The sequence below is a fragment of the Manis pentadactyla genome, chromosome 11 (assembly GCF_030020395.1).
Source record: "Manis pentadactyla isolate mManPen7 chromosome 11, mManPen7.hap1, whole genome shotgun sequence".
In the NCBI taxonomy this organism is placed as follows: Eukaryota; Metazoa; Chordata; class Mammalia; order Pholidota; family Manidae; genus Manis; species Manis pentadactyla.
The window spans coordinates 49,680,437-49,703,755 of NC_080029.1; the positions used below are offsets into that span (position 1 = coordinate 49,680,437).

The following is a 23,319-nucleotide window of genomic DNA, read 5'->3' on the forward strand; positions in this document are numbered from 1 at the left end:
AGCTGAGAAACTCTGTTAGATAATGGGGAAATGGAAGAGGCAGGTCTATTAGTCTTCTTGGGCTGCCATAACAATACTGCAGTCTGAGTGGGTTAAGGAACAGAGATTATTCTTTTTTCACAATTCTGGAGTCTAGAAGTCTTAAGATCAGGTGCCCTCAGGGATGGTTTCTGATGAGATCTGCCTTCCAGGCTTGTAGAGGGCCTACTGCCCACTGTGCTCTCACATTGCCTCTGTGCATGCACATGTGAGAAAGAGGGCAACCTCTAGTGTCTCTTCTTCTTATGAGGGTACCAGACCATCAGATTAGGGCCCCACTCTTGTGACCAAATTTAACCTTAATTACTTCCATAAAGGTTCTGTTGCCAAATATAGTCACATTGGGAGCTGGAGCTTCAATGTATGATGGGGGTCACAGTTCAGTTCATAGTAATGAGGATAAAGAAAGAATTGGGTGATACAGAGACAAATAGATTTATTTCAAAGTTAGAAAGAAATACTCATAACTACTACATTCCTCATTTCTGTCACCAATCATGTAATCATAGCTGATGTTTATAATTTCCTTTCTCCACTACCAATTCCATAATTCTTTGTCCTTGGCTCCTAGTTTGGTGGGTAACTCAAGACTTTCTTTCCTGAAGTATCTGTACCATTAGCAGCCCTGCCCATTTGCATTGTGGTAGTTTCCATTAACTTTTTTTTTTTTTTTGGTATCATTACTCTACAATTACATGAGGAACATTATGTTTACTAGGCTCCCCCCTTCACCAAGTCCCCCCAAAAACCCCATTACAGTCACTGTCCATCCCCGTAGTAAGATGCTGTAGAGTCACTACTTGTCTTCTCTGTGTTGCACAGCCTTCCCTGTGCCTCCCCCCACATTATACATGCTAATTGTAGTGCCCCCTTTCTTTTTCCCACCCCTTATCCCTCCCATCCCACCCATCCTCCCCAGTCCCTTTCCCTTTGGTAACTGTTAGTCCATTCTTGGGTTCTGTGATTCTGCTGCTGTTTTGTTCTTTCAGTTATTGCTTTGTTCTTATGCTCCATAGATGACTGAAATCATTTGGTACTTGTCATTCTCTGTCTGGCTTATTTCACTGAGCATAATACCCTCTAGCTCCATCCATGTTGCAAAAGGTAGGATTTGTTTTCTTCTGATGGCTGAATAATATTCCATTGTGTATATGTACCACGTCTTCTTTATCCATTCATCTACTGATGGACACTTAGATTGCTTCCATTTCTTGGCTATTGTAACTCGTGCTGCGATAAACATAGGGGTGCATCTGTCTTTTTCAAATTGGGCTGCTGCATTCTTAGGGTAAATTCCTTGAAGTGGGATTCCTGGGTCAAATGGTACTTCTATTTTGAGCTTTTTGAGGAACCTCCATACTGCTTTCCACAATGGTTGAACTAATTTACATTCCCACCAGCAGTGTAGGAGGGCTCCCCTTTCTCCACAACCTTGCCAACATTTGTTGTTGTTTGTCTTTTGAGTGGTGGCGATCCTTACTGGTGTGAGGTGATATCTCATTGTGGTTTTAATTTGCATTTCTCTGATGACTAGCGATGTGGAGCATCTTTTCATGTGTCTGTTGGCCATCTGAATTTTTTCTTTGGAGAAGTGTCTGTTCAGCTCCTCTGCCCATTTTTTAATTGGATTGTTCACTTTTTGTTTGTAGAGGTGCGTGAGCTCTTTATATATTTTGAATGTCAACCCTTTACTGGATCTGTCATTTTTGAATATATTCTCCCATACTGTAGGATGCCTTTTTGTTCTGTTGCTGGTGTCCTTTGCTGTACAGAAGCTTTTCAGTTTTATGTAGTCCCACTTGTTCATTTTTGCTTTTGTTTCCCTTGCCTGGGGAGATATGTTCATGAAGAAGTCACTCATGTTTATGTCCAAGAGATTTTTGCCTGTTTTTTTCTAAGAGTTTTATGGTTTCATGGCTTACATTCAGGTCTTTGATCCATTTCGAATTTACTTTTGTATATGGGGTTAGACAATGATCCATTTTCATTCTCTTACATGTAGCTGGCCAGTTTTGCTAACACCAGCTGTTGAAGAGGCTGTCATTTCCCCATTGTATGTCCATGGCTCCTTTATCATATATTAATTGACCATATATGTTTGGGCTAATGTCTGGAGACTCTATTCTGTTCCACTGATCTGTGACTCTGTTCTTGTGCCAGTACCAAATTGTCTTGATTACTGTGGCTTTGTAGTAGAGCTTCAAGTAGGGGAGCGAGAACCCTCCCACTTTATTCTTCCTTCTCAGGATTCCGTTGGCTATTTGGGGTCTTTTGTGGTTCCATATGAATTTTTGAACTATTTGTTCCAGTTCTTTGAAGAATGCTGTTGGTAATTTGATAGGTATTGCATTGAATCTGTATATTGCTTTGGTCAGGATGGCCATTTTGACAATATTAATTCTTCCTAGCCAAGAGCATGGGATGAGTTTCCATTTGTTAGTGTCCTCTTTAATTTCTCTTAAGAGTTTCTTGTAGTTTTCAGGGTATAGGTTTTTCACTTCCTTGGTTAGGTTTATTCCTAGGTATTTTATTCTTTTTGATGCAATTGTGAATGGAATTGTTTTCCTGATTTCTCTTTCTATTAGTTCATTGTTAGTGTATAGGATAGCCACTGATTTCTGTGTGTTAATTTTATATCCTGCAACTTTGCTGAATTCCGATATTAGTTCTAGTAGTTTTGGAGAGGAGTCTTTAGGATTTTTTATGTACAATATCATGTCATCTGCAAATAGTGACAGTTTGACTTCTTTACTGATCTGGATTCCTTGTATTTCTTTGTTTTGTCTAATTGCCATGGCTAGGACCTCCAGTACTATATTGAATAACAGTGGGGAGAGTGGGCATCCCTGTCTTGTTCCTGGTCTTAGAGGAAAAGCTTTCAGCTTCTCGCTGTTAAGTATGATGTTGGCTGTGGGTTTATCATATATGGCCTGTATTATGTTGAGGTACTTGCCCTCTATACTCATTTTTTTGAGAGTTTTTATCATGAATGGATGTTGAATTTTGTCGAGTGCTTTTTCAGCATCTATGGAAACAATCTTGTGATTTTTGTCTTTCTTTTTGTTGATGTGGTGGATAATGTTGATGGATTTTCAAACGTTGTAACATCCTTGCATCCCTGGTCATGGTGTATGATCCTCTTGATGTATTTTTGAATTCGATTTGCTAATATTTTGTTGAGTATTTTTGCATCTATGTTCATCAGGGATATTGATCTGTAATTTTCTTTTTTGGTGGGGTCTTTGCCTGGTTTTGGTATTAGGGTGATGCTGGCTTCATAGAATGAGTTCGGGAGTATTCCCTCCTCTTCTATTTTTGGAAAACTTTAAGGAGAATGGGTATTATGTCTTCTCTGTATGTCTGATAAAATTCTGAGGTAAATCCATCTGGCCTGGGGGTTTCGCTCTTGGGTAGTTTTTTAATTACTGCTTCAATTTCTTTGCTGGTAATTGGTCTGTTTTGATTTTCTGTTTCTTCCTTGGTCAGTCTTGGACAGTTGTATTTTTCTAGGAAGTTGTCCATTTCTTCTAGGTTTTCCAGCTTGTTAGCATATAGGTTTTCATAGTATTCTCTCATAAATCTTTGTATTTCTGTGGGGTCCGTCATGATTTTTCCTTTCTTGTTTCTGATTCTGTCGTTGTGTGTTGATTCTCTTTTTCTTTTAATAAGTCTGGCTAGAGGCTTATCTATTTTGTTTATTTTTCTCAAAGAATCGGCTCTTGGTTTCATTGATTTTTTTCTATTGTTTTATTCTTCTCAATTTTATTTATTTCTTCTCTGATCTTTATTATGTCCCTCCTTCTGCTGACTTTAGGCCTCATTTGTTCTTCTTTTTCCAATTTCAATAATTGTGACTTTAGACTGTTCATTTGGAATTGTTCTTCCTTCTTTAAATATGCCTGGATTGCCATATACTTTCCTCTTAACACTGCTTTCACTGCGTCCCACAGAGGTTGGGGCTTTGTGTTGTTGTTGTCATTTGTTTCCATATATTGCTTGATCTCTATTTTAATTTGGTCGTTGATCCACTGATTATTTAGGAGCATGTTGTTAAGCCTCCAGGTGTTTGTGAGCCTTTTTGCTTTCTTTGTACAATTTATTTCTAGTTTTATACCTTTGTGGTCTGAGAAATTGGTTGGTAGAATTTCAGTCTTCTTGAATTTACTAAGGCTCTTTTTGTGGCCTAGTATGTGGTCTATTCTGGAGAATGTTCCATGTGCACTTGAGAAGAACATGTATCCTGTTGCTTTTGGGTGTAGAGTTCTATAGATGTCTATTAGGTCCATCTGTTCTAGTGTGTTGTTCAGTGCCTCTGTGTCCTTACTTATTTTCTGTCTGGTGGATCTGTCCTTTGGAGTGAGTGATGTGTTGAAGTCTCCCATAATGAATGCATTGCATTGTATTTCCTCTTTTAATTCTGTTAGCATTTGTTTCACATATGTTGGTGCTCCTGTATTGGGTGCATATGTATTTATAATGGTTATATCCTCTTGTTGGACTGACCCCTTTATCATTATGTAATGTCCTTCTTTATCTCTTGTTACTTTCTTTATTTTGAAGTCTATTTTGTCTGATACTAGTACTGCCACACCTTCTTTTTTCTTCCTGTTGTTTGCATGTAATATCTTTTAACATCCCTTGACTTTTAGTCTGTGCATGTCTTTGGGTTTGAGGTTAGTCTCTTGTAAGCAGCATATAGATGGGTCTTGCTTTTTTATCCATTCTATTACTCTGTGTCTTTTGATTGGTGCATTCAGTCCATTTACCTTTATGGTGATTATTGAAAGATACATACTTATTGCCATTGCAGGCTTTAGGTTCATGGTTACCAAAGGTTCAAGGTTAGCTTCTTTCCTATCTTACTGTCTAATTTAACTCATTTATTTAGCTATTATAAACACAGTCTGATGATTCTTTATGTCTCTCCTTCTTATTCCTCCTCCTCCATTCTTTATATGTTGGTTGTTTTATTCTGTGCTCTTTTGTCTTTCTTTTGACTGCTTTTGTGAATAGTTGATTTTATTTTTTTCCTTCAGTTAGTATTTGGTTGGTCTGCTTTCTCTGCTGTGATTTTATTTTCTCTGGTGACATCTATTTAGCCTTAGGAGTGCTTCCATCTAGAGCAGTCCCTCTAGAATACCTGGTAGAGGTGGTTTGTGGGAGGCAAATTCCCTCAACTTTTGTTTGTCTGGGAATTGTTTAATCCCTCTTTCATATTTAAATGATAATTGTGCTGTATACAGTATTCTTGATTCAATGACCTTCTGTTTCATTGCATTAAATATATCATGCCATTCTCTTCTGGTCTGTAAGGTTTCTGTTGAGAAGTCTGATGATAGCCTGATGGGTTTTCCTTTGTAGGTGACCTTTTTGTCTCTCTGGGTGCCTTTAATACTCTGTCCTTGTCCTTGATCTTTGCCATTTTAATTATTATGTGTCTTGGTGTTGTCGTTCTTGGGTCCCTGGTGTTGGGAGTTGTGTGTGCTTCCGTGGTCTGAGAGACTATTTCCTCTCCCAGTTTGGGGAAGTTTTCAGCAATTATTTCTTCTAATACACTTTCTATTCCTTTTTCCCTTTCTTCTTTTTCTGGTACCCCTATAATGTGAATATTGTTCCTTTTGGATTGGTCTCACAGTTCTTTTAATATTGTTTCATTCCTGGAGATCCTTTTATCTCTCTTTGCATCAGCTTCTCTGATTTCTGTTCCATTAACAGCCTCTTGCACCTTGTCCATTCTGCTTTTAAGTCCTTCCAAAGATTGTTTTATTTCTGTATTCTTCCTCCCAACTTTATCCATTAGCTCTTGCATTTGTCTCTGCAGCTCCATCAGCATGGTTATGACCTTTATTTTGAATTCTTTTTCAGGAAGATTGGTTAAATCTATCTCCCCAGGTTCCCTCTCAGGGTATGTCTGGGTTATTCTTTTCTGTATCAAATTCTTCTCCCTTTTCATGTAGTTAAAGGTAGTCATAGGCAGTTGGCGCATGTGTCAGCTGGGAGAACAAAGTCCTTTCCTGCTCGCCTGTCGTCTACCCTTCCTTTGAGAACGGTGACCCCTAGTGGCTTATGCTGGGCAGCTGCACGCCAATGGGGCCTCTGAGTCTGGCCCTGGCAGCTGTGGAGGATGCTCTTTGCGGCTGCTGTGGGCGTGACCGGTCTCAGGCTGCTGCTCTGCTATGGGCCATGCTGGAGGGGGAACAGGTGGGAGGCTGTTTATCGCCATGAGGGGCCTCAGAGCTACGTTGCCGCCCAGGGGGTTAAGGCACCTGGAGTTCCCCGGGATTCTCAGCTTCTGGGCTGAGTGTGCCGGGACGCTTCCTTCCAGCTGTGAGGCTCCTGTCCCTTTAAGTCTTTCAAAAAGCACTTGCTTTTCTTTTTTCCCAGGGGTACCGGCTGTGGTAACCCGCTTGCAGGTTTTACTGTTCCATTTCCCTAGTATCCAGCACACCATGCATTGTGTGTCTGTGCTCCCGGTGCGGATCACTAGGGCTGGGTGTTTAGCAGTCCTGGGCTTCCACTCCCTCCCTGCTCCAACTCCTCTCCTCCCACTGGGAGCTGGGGTGAGGGGTGCTCAGATCCCGCTGGGCTGCAGCTTGTGTCTTACCCCCTTCGTGAAGCGCTGGGTTCTCGCAGGTGTCGATGTAGCCTGGCTGTTGTACTGTATCTTCTGGTCTCTCTTTTAGGAATAGTTGTATTTGTTGTATTTTCAAAAATATATATGGTTTTGGGAGGAGATTTCTGCTGCCCTATTCATGCCACCATCTTGGCTCCTCCTCCCCATTAACTTTTATAACAACACATGGGAATACTAAAATATACCCCAGGGGATCTGTGTTCTAGAATTCCTCTTTATCTTCCCTGGTTCTCTGGTAACACTCTTTTTCTCCTTGAGAGTCATGACCAGTGGTCCTATTCAGTACAGTAATTGCCCCCGCCTGTTGATTCGCTGGATCAAGGAACCCAAAAAAGTCAGGTATGGGAGCATCAACTTCTAGCTTAATGGGCCATTGCTTATTCTCTAATGAAAGCTTCTCTCCCTTGGGAACTAAGACTTCTAGACCTTCAGAGCCCAAAGTTGTGGGGACAGGATGTAAAAATAATCTCTAGTGGAATATATTTTAATAGTAAGAGCTACTCCCATTTTTACCTCTTGATTTACAGACCTGTGAATCCTGGCTATGGGAGAAACATATACCAGTCCTGAGAGCATGTAGAGCACCCTCAATGACATTGCCCCAGCCCTGCAGGGTGTTGCTATCCAGCTAGTGCTGTACTGAACCTTCAAAAGCCCATTCCACTTTTGTTTGCCCAGTGACACAAGATGTTGGGGGAAATGGTAAAAAAGTAAGTGAGTTCCACAAGCATGAGACTGTTGTTACACTTCATTTGCTTTAAAAGAAGCTCACTGTTCAGAAGTAATGCTTCTGAGTGGAATACCATAATGGTGAATAAGGCATCCTGTAAGTTCATAGATGGTGGTTTCCACAGAAACATTGTGGGCAGGGAAGACAAATCTCTATTCACAGCAAGTATCTATTCCAGTGAGGACTAAGTGCTGCTTTTTGCTTTTTGTTTTGCTGATTGACCTGGTCCAAGGACCATATCAGTGGCTCTGTTGATTTCTTCTGTTGTCAGATTGAACATTCAGCAGTGAGTGTAGACAGATCAGCCTTGGTAAGTAAGTCTGTTTTGCTAAACCTGTGCATAACCTCCATCCTTACTGCCATGACATTTAATATATTAGGCCATTGGCTAAGGGCAGGGTGCCCAGGGAAAGAGGCCAACTGATGTCACAGAGCCGGTCATCTTATCTACGGATTATTAAAATATTCCTCTGTCATCGTTACCCTTCAGGGAGCACTCATACAGAACTGAAATATCTTTCCCCTCTGAGTCTTTTTGGAGAGGTCCATTCATAGGCCTTTTCTCCAAAGTTCCTTTTCCTGACCATCCAGCCAAACCATTAGTTATTGCACATGAAGCAGTATAGATCTATACTTAGTAGCCATCTCGCCTTCTAGGCAAGATAAATAATCAGGTATGGTGTTCAGAGTTTGGCCCACTGGGAAGATTTCCCTTCACCACAATCCTGCAGGACCACTCCACTCAGTGTTCACTTTCAAGTGATACCGGAATGTTGTGCAGAAACCCTTGTAAATCAAGCCTGTATTTTTTCTTCCTTGGTCAGCTAATCATAGAGAACTTCCCATGGGGCTGCAGAGGCAGCTTGAGAGGGAAGAGGTAATATAGCAGGAGTAGGTAGGGGTCTTCGAGATTTGAACCACTTGCCTCTGCAATTTATATGTGCCCACAGGACCTGTACAATTCTGATCTTGAATATTCTATTTCCTCTTGATGGCAGAGTGCTGCTGTACACACCCAATTTTGTGGCTTGGTGAGTCAGAGAACACTCAGTTAATAATGTTCACATGTTAACTTAGTGACCTGTGGTCAAGTATTGAGTCAAAGCCAAAAACACTTTCTCAAAAGGAGGGTAGTTATCTGTAGAGGATGGTATAACTTTCCTTCTGAATCCTAAGGTTCTGTGCTGTGATTGCCTGTAGGAGTCTACCAAAGTCTCCATAAAACGTAGCTTGCTGTCCGCCACAGACACTTATATTACCATCAGATCTGCTGGGTCATGTGGCCCATGTGACAGAGCATCTAGGTCTCCACTCAAAGGATTAAAAGTCTGTTTCTGCCCCTGTCCTCATCTAAAGAACATTTTCACTAGAATGTTACATCATGTGATAGAAGATAAATACAGGGCCAGTGGGATACCATGGACTTGCTTTTCATCCACAGCTGCTATAGTTGTTGCCTTTTATTTTGGCATTTACCTTTAGTATAGTTAAATAATATAACTAAAAATTTTGTGTCAACTTAGTAAATTGAATATCTATGCTTCTATGAGAGGTTAAAAGGAATTTTAAATATAAGTTTTTAGGGAGAGAATTTGCAAGCTAAAGATTTATAGATTACATATGAGGAACAATTCTGTTTTGCTATGAAATAATAATAGAGATGCACCGATTATTTTTTAAAGGAATTTGTGTTTGAACAAATGTATCATTCAATGTTTACCTAAATTCCCATTTTGGATTGTGAAGTTAATGTATTGCTGAATTTAATGATTGTTTCATGTGTGACATAAAATTACTTCATAAAACTTTGACAGTTTTTAATCATTTATTTCTTTGGAACTGTTCTTTGAGTTTTTAAAGAGAACTGGTAAGTTATTGCATGCTGGTACCATTCTACAAATTCTCTTATTTTTGTGTTTATCATAAAGCTAATTTATTTACATTTTATGTTCCAAGAATAAAAGAATTGCTGACCTTTCAAGTGGGAACTACTAGATTTATATCACATAAAAGTATTTTTTGTACTTCTGGTATATAAATTTAGATGAACAGGAGAGATACCAGCCTATTTAGAAGAAGCATTTTTTTGTTTTTGTTGACTGCCCTTTCGGCTTTAAGAGGCTTAAAGTTCTCTAGCTGTAGTCTAGTTAATTTGAATTCACTAAAAGAAGTTTCATCTGGTATTTGTCAGAAGTGTGACTTGTATAAGTCTTGAAAAGAGGCTTACCTTTGTCGGCAGGCAGAAATAGGATTCAGAGATAGAATAAGGCTGAATCAGTAAGGGCTGGAAAGAAAGAGAAGATTGAGACAGTTGAGAACACCAAGACTTCAGAAACAGGTCATCTGGGAGTGAAATCTAGGAACAAGAAATTATGTGGAGCAAAGGAGGTGCTACATGTTTATTCTGTAAGAAGTAAAGATATGGGACTTACAGTGTGGTGAATCCAAGTTAAATGAAATCATTTAGGAAGTAGGGTGGCAAATGGCTAACTCTGACAGGGTAAGGCTAAAAATATGCAGATGATAATCACAAAGTTTATGGGAAAATACAACAGCCCTTTAAGATTATCAGTCTCTTAGTCATTAAAGTAAACTTTGACTATAGTGTGTGTTCTCAGTAAATGTGGATTGAATGAATGCGGTTTTGAAAGTAGCCTCAGTTTGCAAAGCAGGTATCAATCGGGAAGGAGAAATTGGTCGGTGAATAGGTTACAGTTGGAACTGAGTAAGGTTATTGAGTGTGAAGCAACCTGAAAGTAACAGGGTAGTTATTCATAGATGAAACAGGAGAAGCTGTCCAAAATAAAGAGGTTGCCAAATTGGTGTGGACCATATAAAGGAAGTTTGCTTCTTGTTACAACAAACAGTTAAGTTCCATGCTAGGTCTAGTAAAGTAGCAGTGTGTGTGTGTGAGTGTAGCTTGGTAAGTGTCCTCACTAGGTCAACTGTTGTATCTATAAGTTAAAGTACAAAATTTAAGGTGACATTCTCTTGCATGCCGCTACCCTGTTTCTAGCTGCTACCTGAATGCTGAGGAACTTATTTTGCTAATAATTGTATTTAATTTCCTCTTTTAAAAGGAATAAAAAGAAAAAATTCCATTTCTGTACCCTTACTGTCTTTTTTATCATCTGATTCTCCCCACCCCTGACCTGTTCTCCTGTCTATTTCCTACAAACCACTGTTCTTTTCTTTTGTATTAGGGAGAGGAAGTTCAGTGTCAGTACGTTGTGACATGTGCGGGACTTTACTCAGACCGCATTTCAGAGTTGAGTGGCTGTAATCCCGATCCTCGAATTGTACCATTCCGGGGAGATTACCTGCTCTTGAAGCCGGAAAAAAGCTACCTTGTAAAAGGAAATATTTATCCGGTAGGCCTTCGTACCTTTCTCAAGATGGTTATGGGCAAAAATGGAATAAAACAAAAACTTTTACCTGGGTCAGAAGTAAGAGATATTTTGAAGAGCTTTTTGTACAAGCATTTTACCTATTTCTTTTGTGGTTAAATCCCTAAATATTTATTCTGGTATCATAGTTATTATAATGAATTGCCCACAAGTACATAGCTCCAGAAAGCATGCATGTACCATGGGAAGGGTTATCAAGAAAGAACCAGATTCTTCCTCGTCTTTTGTGGAAGGAGCACTCAGAAGAGAGCTTTCCCTTAAGCATGTGTAGACACCTTCCCCTCCTTCTTTCTCAGTTCACTGTCTATAGGTGCAGAAAAGGGATGTGGCCGCTTCGTAGTTTCTTGGTGTAGAAGACAGAGCTGTTTAAATGAAATGTTCATTCTTCTGTCTCGAACTACTAGGCTGAGCCAGATGAAAGTGCCAGTATTCAGCTATTTAATGTTTTTGACATTGCCAGAACGTCCTTTTCATCTGCTTCAACCTGATACATTACCACTTTACAAAAGCCTGTGCTACGAAAGTGATTTTACTTGCCAACCACATACATCCCTAGTTGGGGGCAGGGGTGGGGGATGGCGGCAGAGAATAACCTAAAGTAGGAAAGTTCTTTTTATTTTTTCTTTACCCAGAAAGAGGAATAGATGAGGCAATGTGTGCTAATGTCAATAGCATCATTGTTTCCTGTGTGGTATTTCTAGGCAGAAGCATGTACAAAGAAAAGTGTATCTCTGTACAGATCAAAAGTAATACAGAAGAAATATATGGGAATAAAATGTTTTATATTACCAGTTGAATATTTGCAGGCATAATAAAATGCAGTACAAAATAGGGCTAATAGTTATTTGCTGTATTAAATCCATAGGTCCCAGATAGCAGGTTTCCTTTCCTAGGAGTTCACTTCACACCAAGGATGGATGGCAATATTTGGCTAGGGCCCAATGCAGTTCTTGCCTTTAAAAGAGAGGGCTACAGACCCTTTGACTTCAGTACCACAGATGTTATGGATATAATAATCAAGAGGTAACCTGATTTACTTAAAAAATGATTTTATGTGCTTATATTTTTGATGTGAGAATTTCTTTTTAAACATTCTGATCATGGGTAAATCCTCATATTTGTGATTGGTATATTGATTTTTTTACTGTTCCAAATTAAGAGCATTGTAGAGTAAGCATAATGTTTTAACTACTTCAAGAAAATTCTGCTGAGCCAGGGTGATGTCTTGGTTAAAAATCCCAAGACCAAGAGCATATCTGACAATTTCAGTCTTGTTTTGCTAAACTCCTAATTGAGTCTGAAAAAAAAGTTTCCAGCAAAATCCTTTGATGACTTACTGTGATAAGATCATTTAAAGCCAGTCACCATCATTTCGAAAACCACTAGAAAAATTCCTGATACTCAAAGTTGTTTCCTTTTGCAAAAAACTAAAAACACATAGCATTGACCTGGATCACAGATTCTTTACTGTTTTAAGAAATAATTCAATGAGGTGATTTGGTCCTTTTAGCTGTATTGCTTTCTAGAGGGTTTCACATCAAAATTACTAGAAAGCTTTTTAATCTATACTTGAGTTTCACCCTCCACAAATTCTAAAACAGAAGTTTTAGAATGGGGCTTCCCAGCTTGTGTGCTTATAAAAATACATATATATGTAGGCTCTGCAGAGTCTCACTTGAGAATCACTACTAGAGTATCTCACCTCTGGCTGACCAAAGAAAAATAAGGTAAATGTCCTACTTGTTTTATGCCCTGGTTTAAAGATCTGTTAAAGCCTTTTAGTTGTGTTCTGAAAGCATGTTAACAATTGCTGTTGGCAGGCTTTCTAGGATCCCAGTTTGAAACCAGCATTCCCTGGGAATTTGAGTTTGGAAGGTGCTTCTTAACATTTGGAGTTTGGAAGGTTTTCCTTTGATGAAGTTTCCTTCCTGTATTGCCCAAAAGTTGGTTTTCCTTTATTGTGTGGTTTTCCTGACTTTGCTCAGATTTCTGTGGTGCCACTCCACCACCAAAAAAAAACCACAAAAAAAACCACAACCCCCTCCAAAAACCCTAATAACTATAAATGTGTTTTATAGTAATAAAGAATTCCTTTCTTTCATAAATATTTTCTTTGCTTTACTTTCAGTGGCTTGATTAAACTGGTGTTCCAGAATTTCTCCTATGGTGTTAATGAAATGTATAAAGCCTGTTTCCTCAGTGCAACAGTGAAGCACCTTCAAAAGTTTATCCCTGAAATTACTATCAGTGATATACTTAGGTAAGGAAAAGCCATAAGGATAATAAATATAGTAATGACCTAGGTGAACATGGGAGGTGGTTCTGACATGGTGATTTGTAAGCACACTTCCAGAGGCAGTGAGCGTGTTCACCGAGTCTGTGTGTGCTCTCTTTTGCACAAGAAGTTGCTGAGTTCCCTTTGCAGTGCATGTATTAGGCACTGCGGCATCATGGCCCTTAGTGCCTGAGCTAGGTCCATGTATAGTTACCTAGACTACCTTATGGCATTACACTGCAGTCTCCGTTGCAGCTGTATTGTGGTGCCACATTTGCCTTTGTGTCTAGCTATTACTCATGATAAAAACATCTTGCCTGAAATTTTTAATCTCCTTGGCCATTTACTCTTGTGATTCCAAAGCCTTCTGACTTTAATTGTACATAAGATCATTGATCACTATGTTTAACTAATTAGGTAGTAAATACATAAAATTTATATTTTGATTAATCCTACAACCTTTTAGAAACACACCCCTATACCTGGCATCTTACCTTGCTTCCTCGCTACCATTTTTGCTCTTTTCTTGGGTCCAACTCCACTTGGAGTTTACTTGGGAGACAGAAGTGGGAAGTAGTGTGGTACGAATCTAAGTCCTTGCTGCAGGGATGTGGGGCAAAAGAAGGACAACTTAAATTTTTTTTTTCTTTTACACATACAAGGCTTTCTGGACTTGATCCGTAGATTGTCCTAAATACCACCCAAGCCTATTTTCTCTTTTCTTTGGTGATATTTTTTATTCACCTTCCTCTCTGAACAAGCCATTTGTTAGGCCTAATCGGCAGTGTACTTAGAGGTACTCAACTTCCATGAATCTCTCCCTCCATGAGTCTCTAGGGCACTAAGTGTCTGTCTGCTCAGTAACAGCTGCTCAGCTTGCCTGGTATAAAATGTCAGCAGGCTTGATTCTATGTCCAAAAAGAGAGCAATAATCATGTCAGCTGTCTCCCTTAGGGGAGTGGACTGGCCTAAATCTGACTCTAATGTGTCATTATCAGGCCAGCCTCTTTGAATCCTTAGAAGAACTATTAAAACCCAGTTAATGTTTTTATACTCTCTCTTTTACCCCTCTATTCACCTTCTAGAATGGAAGGGATAAAAATATCTAGGCTTTATTTTCTTTTACTCACATATAAATAAAAGCTTTTATGCTTTCAGTGGTCTGCTTTAGTAGACTTGTTATGTTTTATATCTGAAAATAGATTGGTTAAATCTGGCGTCTATTACTGCTATTAATATTCCTCGGAAAACACAATAGGTAGACATAGTGAATTCTGTGTGTGAACAGTTGTAGTGAATTAATGACCCATAATCACCACCCTTTCCTAGAACCTGAGGAAAACTCATTAGACCAGTAGATTTTATATGATAGAACTAGACTATGGGCTTGTGGATTTTGGTGAATACTCCTGTCTGTGGGTGTAAGGGCGTGAATTTCAGTTATCAGTTTCATTATCAGGTAGAAGAAAGGGCATACAGCACTGTAGGCCAGTGCATTTGGTGATAAATTCAACCCCATCACGGATAATGGAGATAGAGAAGGTGAACATATTCAGCAATTCCATTTACTCCTTCCCTTGATTCCTATAGCTATTAAGTGAAGGAAATAATCAATAACAAAAAGGAAGTTGTAGAAGATATGTTTTATACCATTTATATAAACTTAACACCATATATTGTTTATGGATTGCACATGTAATAAGCATGGAAATGAAGAAATTTAATTCAGGAAAGTGGTTATCTCTGTTAGAAAAGGGAATAGTATCTAGAGAGTTCCACAGGGGGCTTCTGTGATATCTATCATGCTTTATTTCTTAAGCTGTTTGGCAAGAAAGTAAGTGTCCATTATGTTGTTCTCTGTACTCTGTTATATGCCTGAAATATTAAATGATAATAATAATTTAAATAGACTTTCCCTCATTTTAAAGAGCAAGTCCTGCCTATCTTGCAACCCAGTATAGTAAAACCATAAGTGCTCTATCATTAAACTGCAACAGAAGCATTAAGCAGTTTTAGATAGTAAAAGAGGACCGAAGCAGCACTTTCAGTGAGATGTTTAGCTCTGGATGGTATCTTTAAATTGTAGTAACCACCAAAGGGCATTCAGCTTGACTCCTCATTGCCTAGCCAGAGCATTTTGGGCCTAACTTGCTAGTGACAAGATTGGAATGTAAAGTTATAATCTTTCAAATATATGCATTAGGAGTACGAACTTCTCATTGTTAAATGATGATCTCTAAGGTTCTTAATTTACTAAAATCCCTTTAATTTTTTCTGTGATTAATTTTGACATGGTAATCTAGCAGTAGTGGGTGTCTGTTAACATTAAAAGGGTGTAAAAGTTGAAGACATATATGTCAAAATCACCTCTTTTTCCTACAGTTTATTTTGAAAAATTTCATATTTGTAGAATTTTAGAATAAATTTTCAGGCAAGATGGTTTCATCATGAGTGATAGCTAAAGACTACACTATGTCACTGTGAAATGCAAAGGTGAACGCCAAACATTCCTACTATAAAAGTGATCTAGATCAGGTATCTCAATATTGGCATTATTGAAATTTAGGGTCAAGTAATGTTTTGTTGTGGGAGACTATCCCGTTCATTGCAGGGTACTTAGCAGCACCCCTGGCCCATTGCCAACCAGAAGCCAGTAGTACTCCTCTAGTTAAGGTAACCAAGAATGCCTCCAGACATTGTCAAATGTCCTCTAGGGGGCAAATATCTCCCTTGGTTGAAAACCACTAGTCTAGATAATTTGGTGACCCTCACACTGCAAAATACTGTCTATAGAAAATATAATAAAAATCGTTTGAAATATATAGAGCTGAGAGTGTAAGAAAGTAAAAGACATCCAAGAAGCAAAAATAAGGAGGAAAGTGAAAACACAGGTATTAAGAGGATTTGGCACTGATGCTATCCTGGAGGGGTAGCGAGGATTTGCTGGTTTTGTTATAAATACAATTGAGTTTTATTTTTAATTGGTGTTTTTATTTTTAACTGATTTACATATAATAATGTGCAGGTCATAAGTGCTCAGTGAACTTTGGTAATTGTATAAACATGTGTCCACCACATAAAACAAGATATAAAATTTTAAGAAGCTGTATTTTAACTGCCACTCAAGTGCTAGAAAGGAGACCTTGGGTCTGTAAAAGGTAAAAAGTTGGAACTGACACCCCTATATAAAGGTAGGGACTTTTGAAGCACTACATCTTCAGTGAGAAAGAAGTCTAGAAAAAAAAATTACCCTTGGTGCTAGAAATATTAAAGAATTCTGTCTGTCCTAAAAATGTAGAACCCTGGGCCCACCTTCACAAGTGCTTGGTGTTTGAATTTATGCCACTACCTTGATCTAGCAACCTTAAGCTGAGAAATTAACTTAAAAAGTAGATCCAGACTTGTTTGGATCCTACTTCAAACTAACCATTTCTCCCTTTCTCTTGCACTCTAAGCAAATTAGAGAGAGTAAAAAGCAGGGTAATTTGACCACAGACTTAGTATTGTTGATACTAAGCAATTATTACGTGTTGTTATTATTTTTAAGAATCCTTTAAAAGAAATATACATTGAAGGGAAATTATATGCCATCTGGGGTTTGCTCTAAAGTAATCTAGTGGGGAGATGTGGACAGTAGATGGAGATACAGATGAACAAGACTGGCTGCGTGTTAATTATTGTTGACATTAAATACATATATATGGCAGTTCATTGTACTGCTCACTTGTGTACATGTTAAAAATTTTCCATTAAAAACAAAGTGCTCTCAGGATGGTAATACCCCTGGAGCTCCTGACAGAAACAAATGTAAAACTCCTGTAGAGGGACATAGCCTCACCCCCACCCTTTCAGTGTTCCCGAAGATAATGCCTGCTGAATCGGAATTCACAGTCAAAAGTCACAAAGCACCATAATAAGAGTAAGGAGAATTAATACTTGATTTGGACCCCTAATAACTTTGGATAATAGTAAAATTAGAAATTGTAAAATAACCCAATGAGTTAAAAATAAAAGGGAATGGAAAATATCAAAAAAGAATGAGACAAAAAAAGACTAGGCAAATTTGGAAACCAACTAATTAGAATTTCTAGGAATGAAAAATACAGTTCTTAGATTTTAAAATTCAAATGACTAAGTTGACTGCTGGTTAGACCTACTTAAAAAAGAAAATGAGTAATTTGGGGGATAAATCTGAAGATTTTAAAGAACAGTGTTACAAGATAAAGATGCATCATGTGGAAATTTAAAAACATGGAGAAGAAAACAAGAAGATTCCAGCCTATGTCTAATAGGAGTTCTAGAGAAATTGAGAAGAGACAGTATTGGAGAGGAATATTTGAGAATTTCCTAGAATTGATAAAAAGCCATAAAATTCGGTATGCATAATGCATCCCATATGAATAAACAAATGAAATAGAAGAATGGAATTAGATTATATAATTTCTAAACCAATAGAGAAGGAAAAAGGACTAGCAAACCCAGTAGGTCAAGAAATGAGATGGGAAAACCCCAGAAAAATCAGGTTTAATAGCATAGAAAACATGGTAGAAATAAAAAATATCAGTGATTACAACATTTGTAAATGTACTTAATTGTTAAGACAGTGGTTGTCAGGTTGGATTTTAAAAATCCATCTGTGTCATAGACAAATGGTTATTAGAGGAAAGATGAGTTTGGGGCTCATTTCAGATAAAATGCACTTTAAGGCAAAAATTATTAGAGATAAAGAGTCACTAAAAAACTTCTGCATATTATAACAGAGCTATGAAATACAGAAAGCAGAAACTGACATAACTGCAGGATGAAAGCAACCAATTCACAATTGTGGTGGATGATTTTAAGATATGTCCGTTGCTAGAAGATAGATCAAACATTAAATATTAGAAGATTTGAATAGTACAATTAAAACACTTGATTTAATGGATGTATAGAACATGCATGTATTATTCAAGCTCTCACAAAAGATTTTACAAAGGTTCAAAATGTTCTAGGCCCTAAACCAAATTATCAGCAGAATTTGAAAACTGGGTAGAGAAAACCATGTTCTATTGTCACAATCCAGTTAGGTTGAAGATTTGTAACAAATAGACCCCTTCCTCATCTTTGGAAATTAAGATGGAGTGGCTTACTTTCCCCATACCAGCACTTCCAGTTTAAATATGTTCACATGAGCCTCTATTTTTAGATTAACAGTAGATCCCCTGATGAGTTTTATGAAATACTAAACTGCCCTATTTGGAATTGGCCAAGGAGGTCAGCTGTAGTGTTTAGTAGTTGTTTTCCAGCACAAAGGATAATGCCTGGCACAGAACAATAGAGCAGTGAATACAGCTTTCTCAGTTGAATGAATGCCATTGCTTATATACTCACCTGTTTGTGGACATAGTGAAGGTCTAGGATATATATTCCCATTAAATTTTGCTACAAATATAGCAAAATAGATGACTACAGATGGCACTAAACAATTAAATGTAGCTGAATTCACAAATAGTAAGTTTGCTGAATTGTTTATTATTTCAGCTATTACAATAGGATTTTAAAGAATTAGAAGTTAAAAATGAGAAGTTTCTAGCTGTACTGAATACTTACTATGTACAAGGCACAAATCTAGACATAGGGGTGATGTACTGGTGTTGTACAAAGATGCTGTCCTGGTCCTCAAGACATTTATGGTTTATCTTACCTGAAATTTCAAATTATAAATGATAATACTCATCTCAAGCTGAGGTATTCTTAAGGGGAATGCCTATATGTAAACATGCAAAGAAAAACCCTGAAGTTGCATTGAGTGCTGAATAGGGAACATAAAGAATTTGGTAATTTAAATATTTCATGTTAAATAGTTACTTTAGTTTGAACTAAAGTGATATCCTTAGAAAAAATCAATATTGTATATTGTGAAAAACTTTCTTAAAGTTTGAATTACAGGTTTTGAATACTTATGCAGGAGCATAGAGGACATTGAGAACATAGTTGGTGTTTGTAAGAGAATTAAGTATAGACATATTTGTAACTAGTTAATCAGTATTAGCTTCTGTTTGCTTAGAAGGAGGAAGGTGGGGGATGTGCTAATTAAACCTGGGTAGAGAGGAAGTTACTTTGAACACTCAGCATCAGTGGCTAGTTATGCCACTGTATGTCTCCTACAAGTTGGCTTTCTACCAGATAAGAGGAACAGGAAAACTCAGAGAGATGCTCTCAATAGCAACAGCAGCATTGTTCAAGAAAAGTGGGAGGAATGCTGCTTTGATGAGTGGAGGAGGTAAGCTACAAATACAGCATGTACCAAAATGGACCACATATTCTGATACACTGATATGTACCCAAAGAAATTTCAGTTTCAGTCCATTCCATCTTTGTTGTGTTCTAAGTGTTGTACCTAATTCATACTTGGAAATTTTTGTAGCTCAAAAGTCTGTGTAGATTCCCTGAAGCTTCTTTGGGGCAGATAACTTACCTTTGTTAAAGAAGCTTTCACTTCTTATTTATGTCTTTACAAATGAACAGTAAAGCTGTGTAACATCAGGCAAGTTACTTAATCTCTCTGTGTTTCTTTGCTATTAAATATAAGCTGTATCAGCCTAAGAATTGGAAATCCTAGTACAGAGGAAGCACTTAGTAAATAATAGCTCTTATCATTATCTCTCCTCAGCCAGGCTAAGGTCTTAGAGGGCAGTATATTTTCTTTGTATCTTCAAGTGCTTATCTGTATTGGTCCAAATCAATAAAAATGTTTAATATCATTGCCTTATTTCTTGAGTTTTGGTGGTGTGTGTAGGCAGCTCTTTTCAAACTGAGTTTTCTTGAACAGTTTCAAAGGAGGTACTTCTGAATTCCAAAAATGTTTTTTTCAAATTTCATCTGTAATTCTTAACTATTTTAAAAACTAAGACAAAGACCTAATTTGTGAGCTTCTGTTATAAAACAGAACTATAAGTAGTAAAGGTTCTTACTGTATTAATGTGCCAAGTTAATTCATTTTTGTGCTTTTCCTGTCATCTCTATTTTATTAATTGAAAATTATCCTTCTAATTCATAAGGTGGGCACAGGGATGGAAAATATAGTCAGTACTTCCAAAATATCTTTCTGACAGAAAGTAACTGCACTAGTTAGGATGAGGATTGAATAATGTATGTCACTGTTGAATCACTGTGTTGTATACTTGAAATCAATATAATATTGTATATTAATGATACTTCAATTACAAAAAGAAGTTATCCTGACAGTGGAGACTAAACTGTTAAAAATAAAAGCAAACTACAAAACAAGAACTTGTTGCCATTGGCAAATATTTTTCTCCATAAATTTTAATAGTGTACAATCAAAACAGAGTGCAAAAGTAGATAGAATTCTATAGTGGATATGAGAATATGACTGGCATGTATCTCCTGCTTTTATTGTTTTGTATTAGTTCAGAAAAGCCTTATTATTCCCACTGATTTTTAAAAATAAATTCATTCTACAAATTTAAATAAAAATGCATTTATTCTAATTAAATGTGGCTTTATCCTCTACTTTTAGAAGGAATGGATATTTATAAGTAACTTGTCCATTTGTGTGTTCATTTGACAAGTATTTATTGACACAGTTGTGTCAAGTATTATGCTCCAGGCTAAGGATATAAGTTTAACATGTTATAACTGAGAGCCTTTGGCTAAATACAGACCGTTGGGTTTCCACATAATTGTTAATTTAGAAGAAGAAAGACTCTATTGCTTTAAGAATACTTTGAAACCACTGACTTATAGAGTGTCTTATCTGTTCCAGTTAGTTGACTACCACACTTGCTTTTGCAGAGGTCCAGCTGGAGTAAGAGCTCAAGCCCTGGACAGAGAGGGGAATCTGGTGGAAGATTTTGTATTTGATGGAGGAGTTGGGGATATTGGAAATCGCATTCTTCATGTGAGAAATGCACCTTCCCCTGCTGCCACTTCTTGCCTTGCAATTTCTGGAATGATTGCAGATGAAGTCCAACAAAGATTTAAATTGTAAATAATGAAAGGAGATAGGTATGCATTTTAATCTCCACATTCAGCAACAAGAATGTACTAATTACTTTCTTTAATTTTAAGAAAAATGATTTGAAAATCTCAATTTTAGGTATCCCATTTAGATAGCCACTGAATTGTTAAAATGATGAACATAGAAATAATTTTTTAGAGTCCATGTTCTTTTACTTTCTGAATGAAGAGACAAAGTACAGTTGTATCTGTCTTGAATCCCTGACTTTGTTAATAATCTGTCCTTATCAACCATGATCTAGAGATCTGGCTTTTAAAAAATTTCTGGATATGATAGTATAAAGAATTGGTTATTCTCTTAACTTTTTGGTTTTATGATATCTAAGCTTTTTTGTCTCTCCTAGACAAGAAAATACAGTATATTGTAGATTGCAAACTTCTTTTTAATTTTGAAGAGTCATAGAAAATATCTCATTACTTAGAGCAACTATATTTGTATGTGAGAATTTTAAATTCTTGGCTTAAAGAAAATCCAAGACATTTCACATTTTTAAGTAGTTGGCATAAGGTTCTAAATTAGCTATATAATATTTGTAGGAAATAGCTTTGCAAAAGAAATACAAAGCCTTTATTATTCCCAGTGTCTTTGTAACTGATGTGGTGTGGTGTCACCACTAAATCCAAATAGTACATACAGTATGAGTGATTGTTGCCAACTTTTTAGTCTTCTGTGGTTGGGAAACTGAAAGAACTTCGAACTGATAGGTTTTTATGAGAGCAGTTTTAGAATCCTACCACTAATATACAGTTTTAAAAATCATAAATACCTTATATCTCTGTTCTTCAGTCACACCACGGTTCTCAGATGTTGGCCAAGATCACTAATGATTCATGCCCACTTGGTTTTTCAGGGATCCTGTGAACTATTATAATACTTCTTTTGTAGGAAATACCTAACTTCAAGGCATTCACTTTTGTAAACCGCAGAAGTGCCTTATGTTCATGTGTACTTCATGAGTATTTTAAATTGTTGCCCAGTGCCATACTGTATATACTGTATATATGTGTGTAATATCTGTTGAAATTATTCTTGCAGTTCAGATAGTTGGAAAATAGAAATATAAATGAGAATATGGCAGCCTACTGATTGGGGAAACTTTTGTTGTAGAACCACCATTTAGGTGAGGTATTGTCATCCATTCCCTCATAACACTATCTCAGGATTAATCTCCCCCTTTCCATTTTTTCTTTCCTCTTATCTCTCCAAAGATGTGTAATGGATGAATAAGAAGGATATGCATTTTGGTTGACTGGAAAATCCTTTCTGTTTTCTTTCTTTTCACTTCAAGCCTCAGTGATTACACTGTTTGAGCTACCTCATCCATTAATTTGGAAGGCTACACATCATCAGCTCATGTTCAAGAAGTAGCACATCCCAGGTAAATAGATTAGGCAATTATTTGACATTTGGGATGAGCATATTGAAAGCATTTAGAAACCATTCACAGAAGAAACAAGCCCTAATGGTTCTTCATAACAACTGATTCCTCCAAGATAATGTGACACACAAGATATTTTTCTGTTTCATTACAAGACTATTAAGAGACAGAAAATGTTACAATTCTCTATTTCATCAACAGTAAGATTACATATACACTAAGCTGTGAAAGACTGAAATTACAAATATAACTGTCCTAATTAAAGCGAAGTTCATTTTGTTTGGGTCTGTACTATACCTCCAAAAATATAAGTGAAAAAAGTTACTGTAAGTGTTTTGAATGTGCAAGCTAGTCTGTGTGTAAAACATTTTATATCAGTAGGGTTTTGTTGTGTAATGATATAATATTTAAACATTTTGTGTATTTCTGAGAGAAGAAAATGTGTATTGATTATTAAAAATATTTTAATGACCCTTGGTGTTGTAAATATAATTTCTAGTTTCATAAAAACTGACTCAAATTTTTTTGTGTAAAACATGAATTATCATAGCTTTAAGTAGGACCCAATCGTAAAAAAAAAAAAGCTCTTCTGTATCTGTGTATGTATAACACAAAAATGATGTAGAGTAGTGCATATTTGGGGTAAAAAGTGGAGCACTTCCCCACTTACAAAAATGGCTTTCCATCTGGTAGCGGTGGCAATCTGGCTCACCTCCTTGTCATCTTCATATCCCAAAGCACCAGGAAACATTATTTCTGTTCCATGTCAAAATGTACATAACATATACATACACAGTGCTTTTTTGAAGGGAGGAGGATCCAATAAATGATCT

The 23,319-nt window shown here is 37.1% G+C and overlaps 1 protein-coding gene across 4 annotated transcripts in view; it reads left to right on the forward strand.

Annotated features, from left to right (window-relative positions):
* The window catches only part of L2HGDH (L-2-hydroxyglutarate dehydrogenase), a 57,016-nt gene extending 34,059 nt beyond the window's left edge, over window positions 1-22,957 (forward strand). For 2 of the 4 annotated variants that reach the window (XM_036917243.2, XM_036917257.2), the window contains exons 7-10: window positions 10,607-10,774; window positions 11,676-11,833; window positions 12,939-13,070; window positions 20,883-22,957. In XM_036917243.2, coding sequence (XP_036773138.2) covers window positions 10,607-10,774; window positions 11,676-11,833; window positions 12,939-13,070; window positions 20,883-21,078 — 654 coding nt within the window. In that variant the 3' untranslated portion in view covers window positions 21,079-22,957. The remainder of the gene's footprint in view (window positions 1-10,606; window positions 10,775-11,675; window positions 11,834-12,938; window positions 13,071-20,882) is intronic. The other 2 variants (XM_036917248.2, XM_057488475.1) reach the window with 2 other exon arrangements.
* Window positions 22,958-23,319: the final 362 nt, after the last annotated feature.